The following is an 18,452-nucleotide window of genomic DNA, read 5'->3' on the forward strand; positions in this document are numbered from 1 at the left end:
GATGTGTTGCAAGTATAGTGCAAGGGAGGAAGTTACTTCCAGTGGTCTTAATCTTGTCTGCCCATGAGTAGGAAAAGGAGATCTTAAATGGTGGGGCACTGATTTCCCTTTAAACTGTCTGTCAGGACTGCGGGATAGCTTCTTTCCCTCAACTTGTCTTTTTTCCATGAATTTCCTGTCTGACCTTTTGTCCAGCATTATGCCCTTTATGGGAGGGCCAGGAAAAGCTGGTGGCATGTCGCAAGCTGTGAAGCACCACCAGCAGCCTCAGAATTACTTCATGGGCTAGGTTTCCTCTGCCTGTAACTTCTGTAGTCAGATGTTGATTCAAGTTCAGGTCTTGCACTGGTGACCCGGCATAATGAATGGGAGCTGGAAGGCATCTGATTGCCTTCTTGGCAAACGAGATTTTGATATGTTCATTTGCTTCAGACAAAGACATTGAGAATTCAAAACATTTAGAGAAAGTTTTTGTGTTAGTAATTAAAATAAAAAGGAAGCTATGTTCAAAGTTAATTAAGCTTTGCGTCGGGGAGGCAGAAATGAGATACAGCTTCCAAACTGACACAAAATATTGCATAATAGCTGATGGAAACCAGAGTTTCCAAGTGAGATGAAAATTAATCATTTTGACTTCGAGTACTCTGGCAAACTTTGTGAAAAGGAATGGTTGTGCAGGATTTTCTGCTTCAATTAATCATTAATTTTGTTAAGATGCCACTTAAAATTTGCACTTACAGAAATTAAGGATATGAGGAAAAAAAGCAAAACACGTGAATTCCATCTCCTCCCCCCAAACAAATTTGATGTGCTTTTTATTTTGCTTGGGTTGCAATGCAGGTGTGTTTTTTAATCCAAGTAAACACTGGCCTCCTCCTAGCCCAGAGCAGAAGGGCTTCCTGCAGTTGACAGCCTTCCTGCTTAGGGCTGCGTGGGTGAAGTGTGCAGATGTGCAGCACTTCCAGCACACAGGAAAGACTTCCAGTGACCATGAAAATCAGGCTTGAGGGGTTTTTTTAGGGTTTGGATGTATTTATTTATTTTTAGAGGATTCTTTGCGTTACTGATGAATGCCACTCGTGTGTTTTCTGCTGCAGAAGCTGTCCGGGCAAACAATAAACCCCATGCTGAGGATGTTCGGCCAGTCCATATCAGGAGGAGTGGATATGGATAGCAATGGTTATCCAGGTATGTCTGCTACTGGGGAAATGCAGCAACAGGATGAGCAAACAGTGGAGCTGGTCATTTCCAGGTTGCTGGCTCCTGCTGTAGCAGGAGGCTGATGAAGCTGAGCTTTTTCCTCCCTTTCCCCTCTGTTATTTGAAGCTCCTGTTGAGAATTTGAGGCGATCACTTAATTTATGTGTTTGGGCAGTCATGATACTAAAGCAGAAGATTCTTGTTAATCTGAGCTCACTGGTGATTGCCTTGCAAGAACAGCGCTCCCAATTTGTAGCTTCTATGACGTGTTGAAGTTTAGATTGGATGTAAGGAGGAAGTCCTTTACTGTAAGGGTGGTGAGGCACTGGAATGGGTTGCCCAAGGGAGTTGTGAATGCTCCATCGCTGGCAGTGTTCAAGGCCAGGTTGGACAGAGCCTTGGGTGTTATGGTTAGTGTGAGGTGTCCCTGCCCATGGCAGGGGGGATGGAACTAGATGGTCTTAAGGTCCTTTCCAACCCTAACTATTCTACGACTCTATGAAATCTGGACATTAAGAAAAGGCTTTTTGCTAAGAGGGTGGTTAGTCACTAGAACAGACAGCCCAGGAAAATGGTCACAGCACTAAGCCTGTCATGAGGTGCTTTTAATCAAAACTAAGTTTAGTTTTAGGTAGACCTGTGAGGATCAGGGAGCTGGACTCAATGACCCTTAATGGGTCCCTTCCAACTTGAGGTATTCTATAATTCTATGATTTCAGTATCTCTCTAAGGCTGTAAGTTTCTTGCAAGCTGCTCAGTCATGATGACAATCTTAAAACTAAAACAAACAGAAAGAAATGGAGAATAGTCATAATAATAAAAATCAAGCAATGAAGTAGAAGAGAAGTAATGTCACAGGCCTAATCCTCCAGTTATAATGCTTGTGACATAATGATGTTCGAGGGGACCAACTGGCTGATTTGAGTCAGGAAAATGCTTTTGTTTAGATGTGTAAGCTCTGTAATTTAGCAACTGATTTGAGAGAACTGAATCCTATGCCTCCTTTGTAACTGTTTTCAATGTTACAAAAATTTCAGATATGACTGTTGGAGCCTTCTTGTCAGACAATGTGGTACTTCTGAGGTGAGATGAACGTCTTTTTCATCTGCTGTTGTGTTCGTCTGTTTTCTGCTTATATCATGCACAGTCAAAGTCCTCCACCACTCCAATTTTCTGCCTGGTTTACTGTGTTCAGAAGAAGGAAGCTGGATTAGTTTTTAAGCAGAACCTCAGACATGGATAACGTCAGAGAATTTATACAGCTTAGTGAGAGATAATACGTAGGACAACCAGGGCTATGAAGAAAACAAAGGGTTAGAGCTGGAAGAAGATGTGTTGCATCTTAGTGCCTCCTTAGAAAGGTTGCTTTGAATGTGAGAGAAGGCTTTTTTATTGTTCTTACATTTACATAAAGTAAATAAATTATGATTTAAGGGAGCACAGTTAAGCAACAAGCCAGCTGTGTCAGATGCCAGGATGTAATTTTGCAAGTTATAATAGGAGTCAGAATGAAATAGGAGTCCTCAGGGAAATGAAATACAAAGTCATTTTCAATGCACACAGGAGTTTGGCTGCTGTTTCAAGTGTATGAGTTAAGTGCAATTGCTTGCTCCATCTGATGGAGAGAGGTGTGGCAGCTCGGTTCACCAAATTATGCAGGGGGAGAGTTAAAGTAGGAGTGGGCTTCAGATGCACAGACCTGGGGAAGGGAATGAGAAGTTTGAATTTTGCCAGTAGCTCCATTGTTACACTTGTTAATATTTAATAGCAAAATCCTGTCAATACCTAGATGTCATTAGAAGTCAAAGTCACTAGGGTCTCCTGCATCTTAATGGAAGGTACAGGGATGTGATGAGACTGCCAAGACAAATGCTGGAGCTGCGGAATGGCTGTGCCAGTCTGCTTCCTTCAAGACAGGAAAAACTTGACTCTGTTTCCATTGGAATTAGTTAAACAAAAGAAAAGAAAATAGGAGAGAGGGGGAGAAATGATCTTGATGGTCAAGTCTTCTGAAGAGGTTTCTGCTACTTTATCATGCACGTGTGCCTTCCTCAGATGGGATCTTGCAGACCCCATCCCTGAAACCACTAGCAAGAAAACTGTTCTTCTCCTGCCTTGTTATTTGCAGGAGGGGAAGGCTACCTGAAACGCTTGCTGTGATGTTTAAAACCACATGGATTGCAGCAGCATGGTGACCTCTGCCTGTGTGTTCATATTTGTGCATTTCAGAGGGAATTGGTACATTACGGATGGACTGTGGGTAGCCTGATTAATCACTGCTACTGCTAATTTGCAGTGTGTCCCTCTTTCTGTTCAGATAAAGAAGAGTAGGATAAAGAAATCGGCTTTTTCTCTTTTTCCCTCCTCATCCTTCTAGAAGCCTTCATGAAGTCCTTTTGCCAAAACAAACAGACGTTTTGCCAAGTGACATTAAAGGCTTTGGTGGAAGCCGTGGTGACTTGGGGCAGATCGTCGTCGTAGTGCTCGCGTGTTTCTATGGCCATTTGACAGAAGCACTGCTTTCTTCCCCAGTGAATAACCAAGTGAGCTAACATTAAGGAAAAATCACACAGTGCATCATGGCTGGAGGAGTATTTTTTCCCTAGGAGAAATGTTTTTCTAGCTCAGTTCATAGCATTTACTCTTTGTCTCCCCAAGCATTTGGAAAGTGGTTTATTTTTTTTCCAAAGGTGTGAAATGATCCTAGGAAGCTCACTCTTCCCTCCTCCCCGTTACTGTATATATTTCTAGGGTTAGCATTTATCTTCGTCCTCCATCTCAGAATATGAACTTACACTGTTATTGCAGGCTGTGGTAAAAGAGTCTGAGCAGCCGCCTCAGCGATGGATGTAAATCTTATTCCAGTCAGTATGAATTAGGTGTAACCTCAATCCCTGCTCTCTTCTCCCCCCTCTCCCCTGCCTCTAAAGTAAGTGGCTTATGGAGTGAGAGTCCTGAAGTGGTTTACTCGTGCGGTCTGGCCTTGCATGGCTGCTGGGACTACTTTAGAAGTGAATCTGCTGGTTGCTGCACATTTTTTTTTCACTACTGCAGTTAGTTTTGGAAGAACATGTTCACGTTGAACATGTACAGAATTAAAACCATGAAGAAAAACACTCAGTGAATTTTTGGGATGAAGCCCTGCTCTGGGGATGCTCGGGCAAGCCTGGGATTCTGTCCTGCTTTTCCCAACCAATCTGGCAGGGCTTCTGTGTTGAGTGAGAGAGGAGACCCACTTAGGCTCTGATGGCACTCGGCTTGCTCTGCAAGGTCACCTTCAGCTGGGAGTAGTCATAGCAATAGCCTGGTGCCAGAGTTGCAAGGGCAGAAAGGTTTCATTCACAGTGCACTGGGTAACTCCTGAAACACAGGTCAGAGGCTTCAAGAGAGGATTCAGTCCTTACCACTCACTTGAAGGGAATAAGCTGAACGTTCCCTCCTCCAGAAAACATGAATATGGTGTCTCTTGTCCCTCTTACATTCAGAAAAATTATGTATGAATTATGTATCTCCTATCCCTGTGCTTGCTCTTTGACTTTCAGGTAACAAATTTGATTGTAAGCCATTCTCTGGAAAACTGAGGTCTCCATTTACCTGTTCCTGACCATCCAGGCTGCTTAGCAAGCAGTCTCACTTGCATGAGCTTGTCCTTGACTGCTGTTGTGCTGCTAATTTTGTTATTTGTAATGATTACTATTATACATTATCAATTTCCCCAGCTGCCTGCCTGCAGTCTGCATCTGAGTCCTGAACCTCAAGCTGACATTACAGTTTTCACTCAGACACTAGTAGTCTTTGCCAGCTAGGACAAGTACTAATTTATGTTACAGTTCAAACACACTCTGTTCTTCGTGTCTGCCTCAAATTGTGCAGTTTATCAAATTTATGTGAATTTCTTTTGGCTGAAAACTTCCATCTGAATGATGGCTCAATCCCACTTCTCTTTGATCACCAGATCCAGGCCTGTCATTACCATGGATATCTCCATTTTCCTGCCCGTGTCCATCAATATCACAGCTCCTCAGTGCCATGATGGCTTGCAGCCAGTGAACTGCCTCAATGTCACGACATGCTTCCGCTTCAGTGGCAAGCGTGTTCCTGGAGAAATAGGTAAGGTTCCTGTGCCAGCTCTGGGAGGGGCATGCTAGCAGGTTGACCTGACTCCCTTCGTAGTCAGGAACAGAGCTTTGATGGGAAATAAGTCGTTTCGGGGTGAGCTGGACTATACAATTCCAGAAAGTTGGAGGGTCCCTGTTTTGGGCATGTTCTTACATGATGTAAGAATGTTCATCATGTTCAGCACGATGAGGCTGACATAATAATGGGGCAGTTTCTTCCTCAGTGAGAGGAAGGAAATGTGTCCTTGGGCTTCCTGCAAGGACGGAAAAACAGAAGCAGAAGCAAACAATGCTTTTTAAGTTCATATTCCCTGTTTACCTGTTTACCTCTCGATAACACATTTCTGTATTCATATCCTCTACCAACATTATCAGAAAGCAGGTGTGATTTGCTCTGGATTAGTAGCTTTTAAAAGTCTACAACAAGCTCTTGAAGCAGAGCACTATAAATCTGAATTCCTACCAGACATGAGCTTTTACATGTATTGGTTTACCTGTCTGTAAAATTATTATGAATAGCCCAGTATTTTACTGACGGCAAGACTATCTGCCAGGTTGGTTAGTCTCTTTAAAACACATAGGGTTTCTTAGGTGAACGAAACTGTGTAAGGTGTGGCTGCATTAAAATATTACTTATGTCTTTTACACGCCAGTGTTTACAATTCTTAGATAATGTGTGAAGTGGCATGGGATAGAGTGTTTGTAAATATTGTAAGGTCTGGGTTTATTTAGTTCAGCCACAATGTTTTATCTTTGCCATGCCTTAGGAATGGCATCCTCTTATATTCTCTTATAGACCTTGCTTTTATAGTTGCACTGGCAATTGGCAGTTTAGTCTTCTATCTACTAACACTCATTAATAGAAAAACTCTCCTCAAATACGGTCGATGCACAGGAAGTTTAGCTAATCTGAACAGTCCTTCCAGCCATTGTCCTCATTCTGCTTACCCTGCCATCCCTGCAAATCCTATGCATAACAGACGAAATTGATGAGCCTGACTTAACCCTAAAAGCCGTTGGATCCCCAGCCTTTCTGAACTGCTGGTCAAGAAAGGTGAGAGTTTCATATATGAATCCCAGTATGCAGATCCTGCTGCAGTGTTTGGATTTTAAATGAGTTGGAGAAGAAAAAGGCTTCTTGTTACTTCTTGCCATTCACATAGAGTGAGAACTACAAGCTGCTTCTGAAGTTGCTCTCTGCAGCTTGTCACTTTTTCACCTGAACAGCTTAAGGAAGTGGAGTTACTAAATTTAAGATTCTTCTGGATTCTAACATAGCGGTGCATTTGAGACTTCAGTTTCTATTTTTGCATGTTTTCCCTCCCTGTAAATGGTGACTCTCAGCAGAAAATACATGCTTTGATAAAGTGTTTTTTGTACTGCCTGTTACTCTGCCAGTTATCTCTGAGTGCTCCTTGGGTGCTAATTCCTGTCTGGAAATCACTGAATTGATTTTCTGGATATCTAGGTTTTCTTATGATCCTGGGGATACTGTTCAAAATATTTCCTTTGCTTTAATTTTGTTTCTCTGGACCTGCGGCTAAGAAGTGAGCTGCCTTTTTTTCCAGTCTAAATATCTGCTCCCCGTGTTTGTGTAAGGCCTCTCTTCCTCTTCTTCATGACTTGCAAGAGCCAGTTGAATTCCCCTGTGTTGTCATACAAAGTGTACCCCTGCTGATTTGTTGTGGTGAAATACACATGTGCATCTTCTTCAGCAAGTAACATCCATCTCATTATAAGGAATTTTTTTACTATGAAGTAAATTATTATAAAACTTCCAACCATTGTCCTTTAGTACAATGCTTCTAGCAAAGTGATTTGTCTTGAAAACTTTGCAGCCAGAATTATCTGACTGTATAAAACCATGTGGGGATATGATTTGGATAAAATACCTCAAGTAAGCTTTCAGTTTGCAATCCAACAGTCAGGCTATTTTGATTATGGTGCAGTTGAAGAGTATCAGTTAACAAAGGGTGGAACAATTCATGGAAATATTGCAATGGTTCCTCTCCTGTGGGTTAAATGTGGGGAAAAAATAGAGTATCCTTATGAATAAATCACTGTCCAGTTTGGACTGTGAAAGACATATGGAGCTGTTAAAATACTATGTCAAAGTGTTGCGATTGTCTCATCTTTGGATGACTGGGGTCAGCCTGATAAGTTAGAGGGTGAGAACACAGTTGCCATCAGGAATGCTGCTTCCTTAAGGCTTGTCAGTGTAGATGCTCAGGGCAGCTGCTTGCTGTCTGGGCGTTGCTCTTGCTTCTGGGCAGCTGAAGTTGGTCACCTACTACATAATGTTTAGAAAGCCAAGCTGAACAAGCAGGCAGAATTCTTCTGTGCAAATATGTGTCTTCAGTGCTCATTTGAACATGTAGTTGTTTTGTTAATGGGCACGTGAAAGAAAGTGTTCATTTAGCACTGCCTCACACTTGCATAGAAACCTTTCCCATGCAATGTAGTTGCAATACTGCGTTGTTCAGTGCATGGAGTAGGTATCTGAGGGTCTGTATTTATTGATACTGCTTGATAGTGCCAATGGCAGTATAATTCCCATCCATTTTCTGCATACTGTTTGCAGACTATGGTCTTCAGAGGTATGGATTTATGCTGGAATGTTTTTGTTTGAACAAAGAGACATGCCCAAGTGAAGCATGTGCGCTGTGCTGCATGCCAGGCATTGTCTGACCCGTCACTGTGCCTTGCCTCTTGCTGGGAGAGCTGAGCCTCTCGTTGTACTCCCACCAACATGACAGCCTCTGGTACATCTGGATGTGTGAGAAACATTTTAAGTTTTCACTCTTTCACCCTGGAATCTAGCTCAGGCTCTTTTCCCTCACTTGAATGGTCTTTGCCTTGTCTCCCCTGGGGTCTCTGTATATGCAAGAAAGGCAGGAGATGAGAGAAAGGCATTTCCTAGCCTGAGTGAGCAGCTTCAGCCTGTTCAGGCTGTGCACTTCTGGGTGAAGCAGACAGAGGCTGTTGACATCTCTGTACATCACGCGCTGATTCTGTGTTAATCCTTGCAGGAGAATGGAAGTAAACTTGTGGCCACAGTCTGGATCATTTCTTTTACAATAATGACAACAATGATAATAGTGCCAGTGTGAGAATTAGGTGAATTTTAGTAGCTATGAAAATGAAGGGGTTTGGGCATTTGGCTAGAGCTAGGCAGATGCATTAAAACGGCTTCAAAGTTTCTCCTATACTCTTCACTTCCTATACTCTACTGTTCACATTCAAAGACATGCATTGCTTGTGTGTTGATCCATTTCTGGGGTAGTTCTCATGTCCCAGATACTGTTGTCTGAAAAACTGGTGTGAGAGTTAGTGTGGGATAATAGGTTGGTTGATATTTGCGCTCTGAATATGTTTCTAGGATTGAAGAAACATGCTTGATCTAAAACCTGATGAAAGTGGACACTCTTCTTACCTGGATCCTGCTGTAGTTTGGTGCATGAGGAGTATTTCTGTCTGTGTCTCATATTCCCAGTCTGCTTGGATGCAGGCCTGTGTCAGAGCTACCCTCTGAATACCTCAGAAGCATGGATGCTGTAGAGATGTGTTTTTCGGTGTATGGAGCACCAAGGATGGCTCCCTACTTAGAAGCTAGGGACAACACTTTGAGAGAGGATTTGAAACAAGGTTTGAAACAAGTAAGGGGAAAAGGAAAGCTGCTTGGAAGAGGATGTGGGGAATGTCTTCGATATGTTGTCATTTGCTAGGGCAATTTTTGATAATACTTTCATTACTTAAGAATTTTCTCTGCAAGCAAAGTTCATGAATTATTTCCTCCTCATAATTACTGGTAGAGACAGTAAAGAAAGAAAGACATTCCTTTTCCAATAGTGTTTAGTTATTATTTAGTAAGTTCTTCATTCTCTCCATGTGGCGCCTCCACTTCCCTCCTCCCCCATGAATCAGAACTGTAGCTAGTAGTTTAAGAAGCACTTCTGGATGGGCTTATTCCTGCTGAGCATTTCGTTGCCTGCTTTTTCTGTGCTGTAGCATCATCTGAGTGGGCGATGAAGAGATGTGCCGTCTGGCTCAGGGTGTGTAACCCTTCCATTAACATAGCCAGCTGTGATTCCCATTTTAGCTCATGGGATACTGATGCCCATTTTTAATCACTCCTCACTCCTTTCTGCTTCAAGGCTGCCTTCATAGAATGGTTAGGTCGGAAGGGACCTTAAAGCTCATCTAGTTCCAACCCCCTGCCATGGGCAGGGACACCTTCCACAAGACTCTCACAGGGAAGAATTTCTTCCTAAAGTCTAATCTCAATCTCCCCTCTGTCAGTTTAAAGCCATTCCCCCTTGTCCTGTCACTACAGGCCTTGTAAAAAGTCCTCTCCAGATTTCTTGTAGCCCCTTTAGGTATTGGAAGACTGTTATAAGGTCTCTCTGGAGCCTTCTCTTCTCCAGACTTCTCCCTTCAGCCTGTGATGGGAGGAGTCTTGCATTGTGAGTAAGTATGTGCTACTTGGGGTGAAAATCCATTATGAAATGTCTGCTGCCAGTTACTTGGTGCATCTGTTACTGGTTGCAGTAACTCTCCTGGTCTGCTGGCTTGTGGTCCTCTTGTAGATAAGACCAAAACTTTCTCCTAGGGAGCTGCTATCAAAGCTTATAGGCATTTTATTCAGTTGTGGTTGTTATCAGAAGAATCAAGACCTTCCTCTGAGCTCATGCCAGAGTTTTACATTGATTGTGTGAAGTTTAGGCAGGCAGATGCCCAGAAACATTTCTAACCAGACTGGTTTAAAGCTGCTGGACAAATATTTGAAGGCATTAGCTGGAAGGGTTAATTTACTTGCCTCCCAGTCTTTTGCTGGATCAAGCAGGAGGAACTTAACCAGCAGTGCAAAGTTTGGTGAATGATCTCCCCCCTGGTTGCCTTTTGGAAAGAAGGTTAAAAGAAAAAATCCTTACTCATGGTATTTCAGTTTTTCCAGCGATGTGACATCCCTGGATATAACATAGAAACAAGTTGTCAAAATAAACAGGAGGCGGGGGAGAGGATGGGAACTGCACTGCTTGATTGAAAACATCACTGCTGTTTTGGAGAGGTGGTAGCTGGGGTGGCTTTGCTCAGACGACTGCCACGGGCCTCACACTGGGATGCATCTCCCTCCCTACCACAAGGAATTGTTCAGTGTCAGTAATACATCGTCCTGAGAAAAGGGCTGTGTCTTCCCATGGGGCTTTTGCCTCTGCCTGTGCAGGGCCTGGGTTTGCTAATGGGTTTTCTTGTCTTATTCTCGGGGTGCTGGTGCAGATCTCAGCATGTGTGCGTGCATGTGAGGTCTTGAAAGCGGATGGGAGACAATTGGGGATGAGTGTGGGATGTGCACACATTATAAAAGGAACAGAAAAAAGACTGATGTGGTTTTAAATAGGCTAACCCCTGTGTTTCTGTATAGGTGGTGCTCTTTAGTGGGCCTGAGGAAACACCACTTCAGTGGGAGTTTTGGTGCTGAGCTTGGTAGAGTTTGAAGCATTTTCAAAGTATTATCCTTCTAAGCAAGTTATTCTGCCAACAGCAAGCAAAAAAAGTTCAGGTAGAGCCCTGTGGTGGTAGTTAGGCTGATTCTTCAGCTGTGTCTTTTCTTGCTACCAAGGGTATGTCTGTGGTGGTTGTATGTGAACTGAAGTGAGTTTTTCATCAGGATGCAGCGTGCTGCAAGTGGAAGTGAGGTCATTTTGGATTATGTGAATTATGAATGGTTACAGAGACTTCTACACCAAGGTTTACAACATCATTAAATAAGTTCTTCAAAGTACTGAAAGTTTGGTGCAGAAATGATTGGAGGCAACAGCATTGACAGCAGTGTCAAGTTAGAGAGATTAGGATTTAAATTGGTTAAGAAAAACCAACCCCAAACCCACCACCACCAAACCAAGTAAAACCACACCAAAACCCAGCGCAGGCTCCTTGCTGAAATCTGTTATAGGACACCTCAGTCCAGGAATGTTTAACATTTGCATTGGCTGTTTATAACATTCTGTCTTAAAAAAAAGAAGTTTACATTTATGGGCAGCATATGATATGGTATCAATCATTTAGGACTTAAAATGTAAACAAGAGCCAAAGCCATAAGTTGGCAAACATCCTACATAGTTAGCAAATCAGCACAGGAGCTGGTGCTGGCTGTCCTTTAGGAGGATTAGCATCTAATTAAGCCATTTAGAGTGAGCCAATCTCATGGTATTCCCATTATTGCCTTGATAACAGCTGAAATCAGTATAAGCTGTGGTTTGTGATGAGTGAAAGGACCTCGCTTGTGTCTCCCTTGTCAGTAGAAAGCAGCAGAACATTCAGGCTTCTGTTCAGTTTCATCGCTCCTTCTGTTGTTGCATTTGCCAAAAAGAAAGGTATACTCAGCTTGGATTAATCAGTTGCTGTGTAATTACTTCAGGTAACAAGTAGGTTTCCTTTTGGACACATACATCTAGTTGCAAACCAATCACTTGTGTTAAGCTACTTATCCTACAGAACAGCAGGAAACAAGATTTACAGAGATACAGCTCATTAGTCGCTGAGTATGTCTTCTTTAAACTGCTTGGGATGTGTAACATCTAGGAGGGGGATGCTGATTGCGAGGCAGCAACCTCTACTTAAAGTGTGAATGTTAAGATGACTGCAAATCAACAAAAGTAATTGTCAGAAAGTGCCACATCCTGGTTGACGTTTGCTTGGTTTGTGCTGTTTTAGAAGGAAAAAAAGCTTGAGGCTGCTGCTGTTGTTGTTTGTATTGTGTTTTTTTGTTTTTTCTGTTAACAACATAGTTTAAGTATCTTTTGTTTCTTTACTTTTATTAAGTATGGATGCCTAGATTTATTTTTACACATAATTTCCGATGGGAAAGGATGGGCTGGGGAACACAGCAACACAAAACTTGGAAGTACATTAGTAATTGGATTTGGTTTTGTGCAGTCACAGGAAACTTAGTGATTGAGGGCCTTCAAGGGTTGACCTTTCTTGAAGCACACATGCCCTGGGGGCAACAGGATCCATTCATAGGTGGTTAGAAAATAACTATTGTTCACTGACATCCTCTGTTTTCTTCTTCCTTTTTAAACCAGGTTTGAATTATAACTTGACTGCTGATGTGGCAAAGAAGGAAAAGAGCCAGCAACCCAGAGTTTATTTTGTGACTTCTGGAGAGACGATGGGGCAGATCACAGAGAAGTTAGAGCTGACATACATGCAGGAAAAGTGCGAGCATTACCTGGCATATGTCAAGGTCAGTTCATTCCTGTCCTTACTTACGATGTCCTCGCTGCAATTCCACTCTTTTCTAAGTATTCAACCAAATAAAGTAGTGCTGTTTGGCTTTGGATGTTCTTTGTTTTCGTGACAGGTGGATTAAGTTTTTTGTGTGGAAGCTCAGAACTTTGTACTTGGCATGATTTGTTAGCCCTGAGCACCACTGGGCCTTCAAGACCTGGTGTCAGAATATGTATTTTATTTACTTTTGATCAGATGCAATTGTGGGGATTTCTTTCTTTTGTCTTGGTTTGTTGCTACACTTGTTAGAATAAGGAGATGAAGTTTTGTCTTGGCAGGAGCAGTGGGTTTGCTGTTTAGTTTTGTGCAAGGCCTGACTGCACAAGGAGCTGATGCGCAATCTGTGTGGGAGTGGCAGGGTAACACGGGGTCTGCCTTGAAGCAGCTGGGCTCTTGGATTTGAAGAGTACCCTGGATTTTATCTAAGCTTAAAATAGCAGTGGAATAACTCAATTTAACATGTTTTATGGTCCTGGGGATGCAGGAGCACTTTCCAGACAAGCTGGGACATAGAAAGGGTCTGGGGTCTTCTTCATCTGGGGTCTCCTAGGACAGTAGTTACCTTGATTTAGAAACTGTTGTTGAAGAAATGTCCCCCAGGTGCCAATCTGTTTGCAAAGTAAGCACAATAGTTTTCTTCTCAGCTAGGAAACTTATAGAATGGATTTTAAAATTATATAGGAAGGAGTTTTATCTTTTCAACAACATCTGTATTACAAGCACTAATCTGTATCACCAGTGTAGCTTGAAGTTTGGATATGGGGTGAGTTGCATATCCTCCTTTCATATTCCCATAGATGAGAGTGACCTAAATTCAATGGATATTACTTGGCACTCTCTTGTTTTGAGAATCCAGTGGGTCCAGACATCCCTAAATGTATAAACTTTTCCAGGAAGCTTCTTTGTACCTAAAAACTGTGAGAATGGGAGATAAAATTCATCCTTTGACTTTATCAACATTTTGTCCATGGCTGTTGAGAGAAAATAAAATAAATAAAGGGACCACCAAGGAGGAAATCCTGTTCTGTTAAGCTGTGTGGATCTCTGGGAAGAGACTAGGTATCTTCCATGGGTTTTCTTGTTTCTGGAACAACCTTTGCTTTCTGTTGTGGAAAAGCTTGTTAAAGAAAATGTAGGTTTATGAGATGACCATTACTTAGAAAATATGGCTGTGAGTTTATTAATTCTGGTCTTTCTCAAATGAGCACATCTGGTTAGGCTTTAATGTATTGATTCTGGACCAAAAGGAGCCATATGCCTCTTCATTCTTAACAAACAAGGCTACTGGCATTCTATATGATATAAGCAGCTATTCTTCACAGTTGGAAGAATAGCAGGAAGTGTTGTTTGTTCATGTAATGGAGAATGCAAAGTAGTGGAGAAAGATAATCCCTGTGCTTTCATGGGAAAGGTGATATGATCCATGAGGCTACATGACATTAGAAACATCAAAGAGAGCCTTGCGGACTCTGGAGGAGTGGAAACGGGGTCATGATCTTTCACTGCTATCCTTAAGTAACAGCTAGTAAAACAAAACCCCTGAAAACCAAAACCACCCCCCCCAAACTCCAAGCAGAAATCTCCTTGATTGCATAGGTTTGTGACAGAATGGGTGATAAAATATGTGGGCTTAAAAATATATGGAGTATTTCACTAGGACTTTCCTCCTTCCTTTTATTTAGTTTATGCCTGATGAATTCTTCTCCATGACAGATGGAGGTGTTTGCAGTTTCATCCTTAATCTGCTCACTCTATTATTGTTCATTTGAATCCCTGGTGACAAATAGATTTATATGGTAACATAAGGATGTCGGTTCTGGACTACTGGTGATCAAGGCTAGAGAAACTGTTTGAACTTTGTGACTTCATGTGCTAGCTTGACAAATCCGACTAGGCAAACAAGCTGTCCAGTCCAAATGGCACTCAGCAGAGCTCTATAGGTTGAGTTAAGTTAAATGAAAGCCTGTGCCAGGCCTTGCTGGATGATGGTCCTACCAACATGTAGTTGTAGCATGCTGGAGCCATGAGGCAGAAGAACTGAGTAAAGCTGTGAAAAAAACTAGACCTAAAGATCATTTAGTTCCAATGCCCATGCTATGAGCAGGGACACCTTCCACTAGGCCAGGCTGGATGGGGCTTTGGGGAACCTGGTCTAGTGGAAGGTGTCCCTGCCCATGGCAGGGGGTTGGAACTGGATGAGTTTTAATGTCTCTTCCAACTCAAACCAGTTTGATTCTATATTTCTTTTGGCAGATTTGATCTCGAAAGACCGCAGTAAAACAGTGCACTAAACAGTTAAAAGTCTGCAAATAAACTGCAAGTAAAGCATTGAATTGTTTTGCAATTGATAAATGTCAATGTTTCGAGCACTGCTACTTTCCTGTATGTGGTTCCCTCTCAGGACAGGAGCAGTTCTTATTGCTGCTGCTGAATTTGAGTATTGAAATCTGTCTTTCCTCATCACAGTGTGTCTGAGATAAGTGGATATCAAAGCTTGTGGGATATGTGTAGCTCAGAACTTGATTTTATAGAAGGCAGACTACCGAATTACAGCTCAAGTTGCTAGAATTATGGTAGTTCATAAGAAGACATGCTTTTCTGGTTCAGAACACAGAGTGAAATGGCAGTGCTTTGGGACTTAGAAGTGCTTTGAATTTGGCTTTGTAGTGGGCATGGGGAAGTAGAGGAGAGAGGCATTTTCTGAACTTTCTTTCCCCCTTTTCCTTCATTGGAATCTGTTTGATGATTTCTGTTTAAGCAACTTTAATTCTTTAGTGTACGTGGGCTGTAATTCCAATACTCGCAGCACCTCAGGTGTCATCTCCAAAAGCTGCATTTGTTCTGTGTTAAACAACTTGTGGAGGTTTGTCTGATACATTCAGTAGAAAATGAACAGCTGGTGCAAGTGGCTATTAACTGAGAAGTCGAGGAGCATCGCTGGTGCTCTCCTGTCAGCACATAGCCGATCCCTGCTCTCTCTCAGGAGGTGCTTTGCTGCTGGACAGTTCCTCCTCTGGCAGCCTAGTGGTGGTGATGCTCTCCCTATAGACTTTATCTTCAAGGGTGATAAAGCTACTAAGAGCAAATAAACTCAAGTAAATGCTAACTGTCTGTCAGTGTTGCTGGAGAAAAATGAAGCAAAAGCTGAAATTTCATTAGCTTTTTTCTTTAAAGGGATTAGTTTTTTTTGTAGAAGGAGCAGCAAACAAGTGTGAGAAAATGGAATGTGGTACTAAGAAGAAGCAGAGGTTGCAGAAGTAGAAACTGAAAAGATGAAGAAAATAAATGGGTTTGGAGGCTTTACAAGCATCTCCTTAATCTTGATATCTCTGCCTGCAGCTGAAATGTGGAGTTTTCTCTTGGGAACTGTACTCTTCTGATGGTATTCGGAAGACTTGAGCCATGTGTTTAAGACCTGCTGTGATCAGGGCATGGACTCTGAGGAAGCATTTCCCCTTTGGAGTAGCTGCCCTGGTTGTTTCCTGCTTATGTGGGCTCCCCTAATATTTAGGATACATTTATTTGTGTAGGATACATTTATTTGTGTAGGATACCTTTATTTGTGCACAGGACAAGGGAGTTTGATGCAGACAGCAAAGCATATTGTGTGCACAGATTTATGTGGGGTTAAATCTCATCTTCCTGGATTTATCACAAAGGTGTAATGGTGATTATGATTAAAGCCTATTGTATGATTCCTGCATTTGCTAAAGAAGAACTGTCTGGTTTCTTACTTTACTGTGGGCCATCCAGCTGGGCTGGCTGTTGCTACCAGTCACTGCTAGACACTGTGCAGAATGAACGTTGTAATAGCTTCAAACACTATCAGCAGTCCTGGCACAGGATTAAACTAGGCACAGCATTTATTTTTTCCAGAGATCTTTGTCTTGGTGACTGTCTGGTTGTTTTAAGCAGTCTCATGTTGCTTATCGTAGTAACTCTCAATGGATCTGGCTGTAGCTCTTGGGGAGGATAGGGCTGAGAAGCAGCAGTGGAGTGGTGATTCCAAAGCTTTTTCACAATGGTGTGTAGGTGAGGAGCTTAGGCTGTGCTTTTACAGGCAGGCTTGGAATAAAATGCTGCTTTTTCAACAGAAATTGCACGACAATGTTTTATTCACCACTGAATTATGTAGCTAAGATTTGCCTTTTCATAAGTATGTTTCTAGCCATTGTCTGCTGTGCATCACTGTTACCTCAGGTCTCTAAAGACACTCTGGGCTGATGATCTCGCACAACTTCATCTCTAGTGTTCACCAGTTTTAGTCTCACTGCCTGTGGTTGTGATTATTTCTCCCATAATAACTGTTTGATCCCACCTGTGGGGGATGAACGTACTGAAGTCTTTAATTCTTAATTCATAGTAATCTATTGGGTTTTTTTTCTAGAGTCTTGGTAGCAGAGCTTTCAGTCTCACAGTCATGTGTGATGTAGGGTTGGTGTCACCTTGATCATTTGCAAGATGTACTTTCTTCTGAAAGCTGACTACCTGTGAATTAACATCTGTATGTTAATGTTTGGTTGGTGGTGTTCCAGGATAGAGGAATGCAGCCAGAGACATTCAAGAGCTTATTTTTAAGGTTGGTTTTCATTCTTTTGTTTTTAATTGGATTGGTTTCTCCCGTAACTCTTGACATGAAGCCTTTTAGAGGGGGTGGTTTTCAGCAGAGCTTGGTTGCACACTCTTAGCAAGGCCTTTCCTGGGACACTGATGCTGTGAGCAATAGGTTGTGCATTACATGTGGACAATAATCACCACTTTGCAGAGGAAGAAGGGAAAACCAGTCCCTTGGCAAGTGCAGCTTCCCCCTGCAGTGCCCCAGTTGGTCCTCTCCCTGGGAGGGAACTCGGAGCAAGTAAGGGGATACCACTTGAAGCAGAGGCTGCTTTCACAGCAGCGACAGCTATGAAAACTTAGTCATGATTATCTAGGATTTCACAGTGTTTGGCCCACTGAGCAGACAAAGGGAGCACTGACCTGTTCCAGCCTGCAGCAGGAAGTTTATCGTCGCTGCAAGACAAAAGCTGCTGTGTAGTTCTGCCAGGAATGATGACTGCAGTGAGATTCAGCGCTAAGACCAAGAGCAGAGTTGATATCTTTGGGTTTGTTCCTTTTTGTTGTTTTATATGACTCTTTTTTTTTTTTTTTTCCCTTTTGCTGAGCCAACTGGAGAAACTGTCAGGCTGAGCCAGATGCAGTCATAGCATATGTTCATGGCTGCGGGGTAGGTGGCGTGATCATGGAGCACAAAGGTTTATGTACAGAAGCAAGCTTTCCAGAACAATTCTGTTTTACAAAACCGTGCAAAGTGTGCTTGTAATCTGTTACCACAGCCATCCTCCCCTCCAGCAGAGCAAAATGGATGTAATGTTTTCTGTAAGGCTATCAACCCTCTCCTTTTGGACACATTCTGGCCATCACTGTTTCGAGCTGATGTCTCACCTTAAAAAATAAGCCAGGGAGAAGAGAAGCTGTGTTTTTTTTCCCCGAGTAGCTCATATGGGCAAGGGAAGAGCAGTTGTTAGCTGCGTAACTCCAGGTTCCTTTTCATTGCCTCTTAAATACAGGGACTTAGACATACCAGAAAGAGTATTAGGAGCTGGTGAGAAGTCTGCCATCTTAGAGCTGAGCATTAACTGTATGAAGGTTTCAATACCGTTAATGACCATGCAGTTGTTTTTGGCTTTTCCAAAGGTTTTTCCAAGGTTCACCAAGAGCAAATAAAATTGTCTTTCAGGGTGAGCCTGTATTAAATTAAAAACTGTCTTGCACAGTGGGGCTAAAATGAAGCTGCCAAATATGCCTGGCACTAGCATCCTTTCAGAGAGGACCCATACTGCAGGTA

General features: G+C 42.4%; 1 protein-coding gene across 1 annotated transcript in view; it reads left to right on the plus strand.

Moving 5' to 3' along the window:
- ITGA9 (integrin subunit alpha 9) overlaps positions 1–18,452 on the plus strand; it is a 215,595-nt gene that overhangs the window by 39,807 nt on the left and 157,336 nt on the right. Inside the window, exons 12-15 of the mRNA XM_062625454.1 lie at positions 1,098–1,188; positions 2,237–2,282; positions 5,155–5,309; positions 12,403–12,563. Of these exons, the coding sequence (XP_062481438.1) occupies positions 1,098–1,188; positions 2,237–2,282; positions 5,155–5,309; positions 12,403–12,563 (453 nt within the window). The remainder of the gene's footprint in view (positions 1–1,097; positions 1,189–2,236; positions 2,283–5,154; positions 5,310–12,402; positions 12,564–18,452) is intronic.

This window comes from Pezoporus occidentalis, unplaced genomic scaffold (genome assembly GCF_034315485.1).
Source record: "Pezoporus occidentalis ecotype Australia unplaced genomic scaffold, CSIRO_AGI_Poc_V1 ctg28, whole genome shotgun sequence".
NCBI classification, from domain to species: domain Eukaryota; kingdom Metazoa; phylum Chordata; class Aves; order Psittaciformes; family Psittacidae; genus Pezoporus; species Pezoporus occidentalis.